Source organism: Sceloporus occidentalis, unplaced genomic scaffold (genome assembly GCF_023333645.1).
Source record: "Sceloporus occidentalis isolate IW3139 unplaced genomic scaffold, rSceOcc1.0.p SCAF_13, whole genome shotgun sequence".
Lineage (NCBI taxonomy): Eukaryota > Metazoa > Chordata > Lepidosauria > Squamata > Phrynosomatidae > Sceloporus > Sceloporus occidentalis.
The window spans coordinates 6,953,714-6,962,884 of record NW_028316993.1 but is presented as its reverse complement, the minus strand read 5'-3'; the positions used below and the strand labels follow the sequence as shown (position 1 = coordinate 6,962,884).

The following is a 9,171-nucleotide window of genomic DNA, read 5'->3' as shown; positions in this document are numbered from 1 at the left end:
ATGGAGCCGGGGGGATCTCACACTCTTCTCTCACCCCTCCTCTGATACAGAGCCTGCTTTGGGGTCTCTGAGGCATCAAAGAAGGGGAGAGCAGCATGCATGCCCCCTTCTCAGCTGCTCCCTCCATCCTGGGCTTTGCCCCCCCCCCAATAAGGGAGAAAGCCAAGGGGGGAGTGTGGGCACACACGGCATGACACAAATAATCAAATTTGCGAGTGTCAAAGCTGTGAATGTGGAGGGATGACTGTAATATCCATTTCAATACATAATACAGAAAAGGAGACTTCTGAAACCACCAGGGTAGAGAATCCAGTAGAATGGACTTTCCCCCTTGTTATTCATAGTAGAAAGAAACAACTCTGATGTCTTTCCATGCAACTTAGCATTTATTTGTTTCACTCAGAGGGCATTAAAAAAAGAAAATCCCTGGGAGGCAGAAACTATTTTGGAGGAGGTTGTGGATAAGGAACACAGAGGCATGCTTCAGGGCCCTGAGGCATGCAGTGCACCACAGAGGGATTAAAAAAGGATATTTCATTAGTAGAAACCTAGCAATGCAGTGGAGGCAACTAACCCAGCCACCGTTCAGGCAGTGGTGGAGGCTGCTTTGCATTCAGCCCTTGTGATGAGAGAGCGAAGTCCCATTGTGCTGAATTCGCCGACATTTAAATCAGCACAAAACCCTTTGGTGGCACAGCCCTTCTGGACAGTGTTGATCACAGAGGTCCCTGGAGAAAGGAGACAAGATATAGTCAAAGAACACTTATGGGCATATAAACGCTTTCCTCCCAAGTTCCCCAGTTTATATAACGCTCCCCTTCAGTTAACAGCAATAGACCTTTTCATCCATAGGTTGGCGTTTTCAAGGAAAATTAGGCCTCCTGCACATGGAAATGTGACATAGGGCTTGGTTATCTGTCCTATTTTATTTAACAAATAAGACCAGAATTTCAGATCTTTTTTCTCATTAGGCAGTTATTCACAATTGTTCCTTTTATATGCATTCTGCTTTTTAACTAGGAGTAGAAGATCATATAGCTGATACCTTCTGATTAAGACTCCAATCCTTCACTTTTCCCCCATCATGCGTTACCTACCAAGCTGTAATACATATTAGGAAAGCTAACACTACTCCTTGTCAATGGATTCCAATGCTTAGGACAGCCTTGTTTAAATCAATGAGACTTGCTAGTCATAACTCATTAAAGTCTCATTAATTTAAATTAGGTCTTATGTGTCATTGGAAAAGAATCAGGGTGGCCTAGTAGTTTGAGCTTTGCATTAGGATTTAAATCCATGCTCAGCCATGGAAACCCATTGGGTGACCTTAAACAAATAATTACTGTCTTATCCTTAGAAGAAGGCAGTGACAAACAACTGGATAAATCTTCCTAAGAAAACCCCATGATAAGTTAAAGTTGATTTGATGGCACACAACAACAACATCTATTGGTGTTTTACTGGTTTTTATTGATATATGCATTGAGATGTTGTTCTTATGAGCTGTATGTTTTTAAATGACTCTGGCCCCATACAGATAGGCCAAAATAAAGCTGCTTTGGGTCACTTTGGAGGTATGCTGTTTAAATGATGCATGTGCCCTAAGAGTCTGGAAGCCATGCCAGAGCCGTGCTCCTGTCCTAAGGACCAGAGTGTGGCTTTGGTGCAGCTTCTGAACTCTTAGGATGCATACATCATTTAAACAGCATACCTCCAAAGTGACCCGAAGCAACTTTATTTTGGCCTGTCTGTATGGGCCCTCTGTAAACCGCTTTGATCGTCTCGGAAGAGCGGTATATAAATAAAGCATATTATTATTATTATTATTATTATTATTATTATTGGTGGCATCCAGTTAGTGACATATGCATGCATAACTGAATGTTATGCCTGCATATTGAACTTTTAAAAAATCATTGTAGATGAAAGTATTCATTACATTCCCCCACACAACAAGCCAAACCACACAGGATTCGTCTTCCTTCGTTGGGGTCTGATGTGTGTATGTGTATTGTAGAAGCCTCTGGCTTCAACCACATAATATATAACAGAGTGCAACAAAGACATATAGTAGCGTAAGTGTCCATGTTCCAGCATATATCTTTGGATATTTCAGGATAGGGAAATATCATGACCGGTTATGTTGAGTAGTGCTGCTGGGAGTTCCATTCCATCTGGGAAACTGCACCTCCTGCTCGGTGGGTGCTTCTGTTAGTTAATATCACAGCTTGGAAATGTTACTTTGGAGGAATAGAGGTGGCTGGAGGATTTGGGAGGTGTCCAGGAAATTAATGTTTCCAGGCTGTGGCTAGTATAATTGCTGCGAATGCTCACTGCAAATTTTCTATACATTCTCTCCTAAATGGTACTTCTTGCATTGCATATCCATTTTACTACAGTGTAATTCCCCTTTCTATAGCCCTTTCCTCCCTTTCGCCCTGTATGTGTTTGTTAACATGAGGATTTCACATGACTGCTAGCTACCAAAGAAGCTATAGGTCTCCTATGTCTGAGAGCTGAACTTGCTGAAAGCCATCTTTTGCGTAGCCTGTCCTTTTTTACACCTAGCTTTTACATCTATTACTATGATGATGTATCACCATAAGAAATTATAATCACCATAAGTAACTGTTGCAGCCACATGAAGACAGTCATTCTCTTCTCCAACGCAGTCCACCATCTCCTCCTGATTGCAAATGCCAGAAAACAAACTGTAGCAGGCTGGGCATTGCTTCCTATTGTGTTTGGTGACGACTGGAGGCACTGAAACCAAGCAGCAAGTTTTTATTTTCAGTTTGATAGTTGGACCAAAGGAAGATTGTGAAATGGATAATGAGTAGCATATAAACCCAGTCATGATGAGGTAGTTCTAGCAAGTTGCAATGAAGTCAGACACTTCATACTGAAGCGATCCCAAAGATTGAGCATCACTGCTTTTTAAAGGTTTCCAATATAGATAAAATATTCATCGAAGGAAGATAGGACACACAGAAGAAAAGATCAGTATACAAACTAGAATATTCCAATGGAGTTTTGTAATGCACATGTTGACCAAGAACTTTCTTTGGGGACAGAATCACAGACTCATAGAATCTTAGAGTTGGAAGGGATCATAAGGACCATCATTTAGTTCAACTGACTCACATCCAGGAATACGCAAATAAAGCACTCCTTAAAGATGCCCATCCAACGTTTGTTTAAATACCTCCAAAGATCAAAATATGGAGAGTCCACCATCCACTGAGGGAATCTATTCCATTATCCAACAGCTCTTACCATATATATATATATATATGGTATATATATTTGGATGGAATCTCTTTTGTTATAATTTATAGGTTTATGTAACACTGGTTTCTGGTAATATATATTTGTTATGGCTTTAGTAGAGTTGCCAGGTTGGATACAGGACAGGCCTCCTGTAACTTTAATCCTGTAACAGATAATGGAGCAGGGCTGAGGTACCATAAAGTTCTGTCAAGCCAAGCAAGGTATGCATAGAAATCTTGTAGTGTTGTAGCATAAGCTTTCCTAGACTTGCTCTGCTTCTTCAAATGCATAGAGTGAACTGGTGCCCAGGAAGGACCGTTCGAAGAAGGTCTACAAAAGCTTATGCTACAACATCTTTCACTCAGCTATTCTCAAAGGTGCTACAAGTTCTGTTTGCATGCTGATATTGCTGACTAGCATGGCTATGCCTCTGAATTCAAGGTGTCCTAATCACCTTTCAAACATTGACTTCTTGGCTATAGGCATCCTTGCCAACATAGGACTTTATCACATGGAGAAATCTTTTTAAATTTTTACTTTAACTACATGAAACTATTTATATGTAAATATATTTTGGCTGTGCATATGATATTGTAATTTAAAGGTATAATTTTAATTACGCTAGTTGTTGATGTTGCAGCTTTCCCCCCTATTTTTATTTAATGATATACAGGAATTACGACTGATGAGTAATGAGTTTAAAAAACATTATTAAGGATTTGGTACGGTTCTGTATAAGAGAAGTAAACTGGAGGAATGTCACCATGAGTTACCGCACCATGTGACACCAACCCTAGTGATGCCATTGCCTCATTGCATGCAAAGTAGCTTGAAATGGCACTTACTTCTTCAAGGCATGGCTATGAGGATGATCAGAACTAGCTTTTGTAATTCACCATTTGCTAGTGTCTATTTGTGGAACGGATGGACATGGGATCAGATAGAGACATGGAGAAAGAGATATGACTTACACTGAGGAGTTGCTGTCCTACAGGCATCCCCCACGCAGCAAGAGAAGGCTGTCCTGAATTCTTGACCCCGTCCAAAATGCATATATTGTGGTCCATACTTGCAGTGGCTGGAAGACTCACAGGTCTTAACCACTGTTGGGATTTGCATTCCATCTATAGACGAACGAATAAGAAAGTGAGGGATACTAGAAGATACGTAGCATTGCGCTGAGTGCTGAGACAAATATTTAAAACCAAGTCTGTTTTCTTTGAAAGTATTGCTTTTCTCATTTTTTTTATTCCAGGTTCCTGTTCTATATTCATGTGCCTGAAAGTTAGTCCCATTGGTTCAAATTCCTTACCATTGAGTATAATGCCAAGGGCTGCTGGCATATTAAGGTGTCGGATTCTGCTTCCTTCCAAAGCAGTTTGCCATCAGAGCTAGAACAATTGCTGATTTTTATAAATTAATTTTATAAACCCACAGTAATAATAATAATAATAATAATAATAATAATAATTTTATTTCTATTTCCCACCTATCCCTGCAGATCACAACAGTATCAGTAATACCTATAAATTAGTGCAAAGGTATAGTGGGGAATGGGATGGGATGAATGTATTGACCCTCAAATAATAATTCTATCATTCCCAATGAAAGTTTCCATCAGTCCTCAACCCTCTAGCATTTCAATTGTGCATTTAGAAATATAGTTTAGGTTTCTAAATAGAAGTGATTGCAATAGACTCCTGCAAAACGCAAAACACTAGCATTTGTACATACTGTATACAAGGAAGCCTTTCCATGCACACACACATTTTGTGCATTTTGGTTGGTCAGTTAAATATATCATTGTTTTGTGGATTTTGGATGTTATTTTGCTTTTCTGTATGGCAAACACAACTAACCCTGAATATATATATATATATATATATATATATATATATATATATATATATATATATTAAGTGTGTGTCGCTTTCAGGAGCCTGTGTTGACAGCTGTCCATTCTCAAGTACGGATCTTAACATCATATGCTATTTTGGTGTTATAGCTAGGGTTGCTTAAGGAATCTACTGTTTGATTCTTTCTGGGGTGATTTTCTGTAATTCACACCACCCCAAAATTGATGTGGACCATTTGCACTTTGAGTTGAGAAATCTGTGCATTTCAGGTCTTGTGCTGCTTTCTAAGGAAAAGGTGAGACACACCTGATAAAATGCATACATTTCAAAAGTGCACACAAGACAGTGTGTCCATTTTAAAAAGCCTTGGATGGCATATACTCCTTGCTTGACAACAGTGTATATCATTTGGAAATGTTCACAAAAACGGACACAGGTGTTTAAAAATAAAATAATTAACAAGAGTGTAGATTTTATGCTTCTAGAAAACAAAACAGACTCTACATGGAGCGAGCATAGAAGGTAGGTTGGTGCGAACCAAAATAATTCTGCAGAAAGGGCTTTGACTGAAACATACATTCTCACCAAAGGCAGGAAACCCCAATAGGATCTGCACTGACCTTTGTCACAACCAATAGACTATCAGTGCCATTTAGCTGGTTCATTGATACCCAAAGATTTGTTACTTTCTGTTACCAGCCTCATCTTCATGGTAAGGCTTATTTCCTTTCTCACTTACTCATTGTGCTCTCTGTTACAATGATGATGCAGGTATCTTTACCAGCTTCGCAGGTCTGCATTGTGCCGGTGCAGCTGGTGCCAACTGAGGTGCATACTTCACACTCGAGAGCAACACCTGGAAGAAGAAACAACGCACACCATGCCAGAATAGCACCATGCCTCTTCCAAGACCATGATGCAATATTACATAAAACTTACAACTTTGTGTAGAACAAAGATGGGAATCATCTGGTCTGTGGGTTCATATGACTCTGGGAAACCCCACTTATTCCTGAGCACTCCTAGCACCCCTAAATACTACTCAATTGTGAGTGCAGAAAAACTGTTCAATGCCACTTTAACATCTAAAAAAGCTGCTTTGGGGCAGGAGGTTTCAACAGGAAATAAAATCAATAAATAAAGAGCTCAAGGACTTATATAAAAATGTTGTTGTGTTTATTCGGTAACATAAGGTATGGATATGTAACTCAGAGGACGGCAAAGGCAAGTCCTCCTTGGAAGAAATGTGCCAAGGAAATCCCATTAGTTAAAATCAGGTTGGTAAGAGAGAAAGAGTGAGAAATATAGGTGGAGGATTTTGGACAGATGAGTGAGAGATATGAGATAGAGCTTATATGAATAAGGTCTTGCACAGGAACCACGACAGCATGTAAACGTTCTTCACATTGGACGCCATAGCAATGGGACCGGAGGAGGGCTTTATATCTGGTGGCAGAAGTGGGGATAAGTAAAAGCCATCTCAGACAATTCTTCCAGAAATACCTGAAAGGCTGAAACTTGACATAACATCATTTCTGGTCAACCAGAATGACTGCCACAAGGTTGACGTGTGGCCTCTGGAAGTCCAGAGAATTCAAAATGGGACTGTGTTGTTCTTTTTAGCATGCCCACCTCCTTGTAGTAGAGACAGGTATTGGTATGTACTTAAATGGGGAGTTTGAAAAGTATTCCAAGGAAGAGCCAAAGATAATGCAACCCTACCACTTGAGTATTTCAGCCTCAGATTCAGTTGGGCAATAACTCCTATTTGACTAAGTCCATTGTCAAATGCGGGAGGGTTTACACCCAAGCTGTACTACTGCTTTGCCTCCACTATTGCAAATAGTGAAAATTACACTAAATCTAGCCTCCAATGCATAACTTTATGGTGCAAATACATTCTGGTATTAATAGGAAGGCTAAGTTTCTATGGGAAATTGTAGGAAGGTGGGAGAAAGCTGGGCTTATGGAAGACTCCACATTTTATTCATCGTTCTTTAATACCAACAAGAACACAAGGAAAGGATTAATGTTTGAGAGGTGCTTTCAGCGTATTTTTTCACTAAATCTCCAAACATATCCTTCCCTCAAATCCACATTTCTCCCCAACACTTTGGGAGTATTTGCTTCGAGCCTAGAAAGTTATCCCATAATTGAAAACCTTCTGGGATGCATTTAAAGAGGTTGGGATACAGACATTAGTCTGGGAAATGAGGTTGGTTTTCACCAACAATTTGAAACCGCCTAATTCCTTAAGCACCTGTGTGCGAAATTCACCTTTCTTTAGTTTATGCAAGTTAGACTGGTTTCAACACCAATAAAGCATAGGATTACATTTCCTGGGGGGGGGGGGGGGGACCCAAGCCACTGTGTACCTGCAGTTATGAGCACAAAGGAGATGGTGAGACCAAGCAGGCTCTGCATGGTGATGCCAAAGTCAGATTGCTAGTCTGGATACCAAGGGTACCTGCAGAGTGATAAGTGGTAAACGGAGACATTTAGCCAAGCAGTAAAGAGATGGAGTGACACGCTTCTCAGTTCCTTGAATCTGATTGTAGATTCCAGCTCAAAGAACACTGCTAAGACTGCATCTGCACTACAGAATTAATGCAGTTTGGTAGCGCCATAACTGACACAGCTCAATGCTATGGAATTCTGGGATTTGGAGTTTTGTGATACATTTAGCCTTCTCTGTAAGAGTGGCTCCACAACCAACTAGATAATCCATAGCATAGCACCATGATAGTTAAAACTATGTCAAACTGCATTAATTCTGCAGTGTGGTACCATCCTATGAAATACCTTTTCTTTACACACACAAAATAGACATTTTAGTGGTTAGAGCACTGAAGTAGTGCTGGGAAGCAGTGGTTCAAGCCACTACTCAGCCATTTAGTGCACTGAGAGACCTTAAACCAGGCTCTTGGGATAACATATACTGTTTCTCAGACTAGCATATCTAAGAGGAGAAAATGAATTAGGAGCATTTATTTTTTTCAGCAGGGTCACCATGGGTCAAGATCTACTTGAGGGCAGTTAACAACAACAAAATGCCATTTTGAGCTCCTTGAAGGAAAGGCATTGGGATGAAAATCCAATTTTGGAATCAGTCATGTCACCATCTTGCGCAAGCCTAAAATGGTGACAAACAAGATTGGTGAGATCTCACATGAAGACCATACAGCATGGACAGCTCATACCTGAATAATCCAAGGGAATTCTGAGATGACTTGAAGACACACAATAACAGGTTTTTTAATGGTTTCTTTTAACAGGTCCTACTCTATTCTCTATTTTAGAAACTCCTAAATTCAATTGCTCTGTTATCTGTAGATGCGTGCGCAGTTTGTAGTTTTGTAGGGATGGGAAGAACATTCGAAAAATATTCAAATATCGTTTTTAAATAGTGTTTCTTAAGTGATGAGGAAAATCCTAAAATGATTTGAATTTTTATAGTGTGTGTGCAAAAAACCAGTATTTTCTGTCTATAGAACATTTTCTGTAGGAAACAATATTTTCTGTGCATAAAAGATTTCTACACAGAAATATTATTTTCTGCACACAAAAGGCTGTGTCCTGCACTAAAAACCACAAATTTTGCACAGTATCCACAACTGCGGTGTTTTCTGTACAGAATACTGTTCCCTCTGCAGAAATTAGCGAGGGATTATATCCCAGTAGCTTCAGTTCAGAATGGAAAATGTAATTCAAACCAGAGGTATATAAAGGATGATAGTCGACTCACCAATACTTCTCAAGTGCTTCTAAGATGATGTTTGCAGGATACTGGAAGTGCTTAAAAGCCTTGGGAGGCTTTGTCCCTGGTTCTTTGACTCATTTGATGAACCTTCCCCTTTTATAAAGAGCTCTGAGCATGCATTTCCTAACTCCTGCCTTGCCCTTCCTCCCGCCCTCCATTCCAGAACATTCTCAATCCTCATTTCTGAACATTTAACTCAGTGGAAGTTGCCAAATAAACATGGATGAGATCATGTTGCAACAATGCTTAAAATTTAAACAGGGCGTGCAAATTAAATGGGTTCAA

The 9,171-nt window shown here is 39.8% G+C and overlaps 1 protein-coding gene across 1 annotated transcript; it reads right to left on the bottom strand.

Annotated features, from left to right (window-relative positions):
* Nucleotides 1-367: 367 nt before the first annotated feature.
* Nucleotides 368-8,968, bottom strand: LOC149304759 (phospholipase A2 inhibitor and Ly6/PLAUR domain-containing protein-like). Its single transcript, XM_089478802.1, has 6 exons — nt 8,872-8,968; nt 7,502-7,593; nt 5,866-5,982; nt 4,242-4,394; nt 2,620-2,763; nt 368-728 (listed from the first exon to the last, which is right to left on the bottom strand). The coding sequence occupies exons 2-6, from the start codon at nt 7,548-7,550 to the stop codon at nt 586-588; spliced, it is 606 nt and encodes a 201-aa protein (XP_089334928.1). The 5' UTR covers nt 7,551-7,593; nt 8,872-8,968; the 3' UTR covers nt 368-585.
* Between the last annotated feature and the right edge of the window lie 203 nt (nt 8,969-9,171).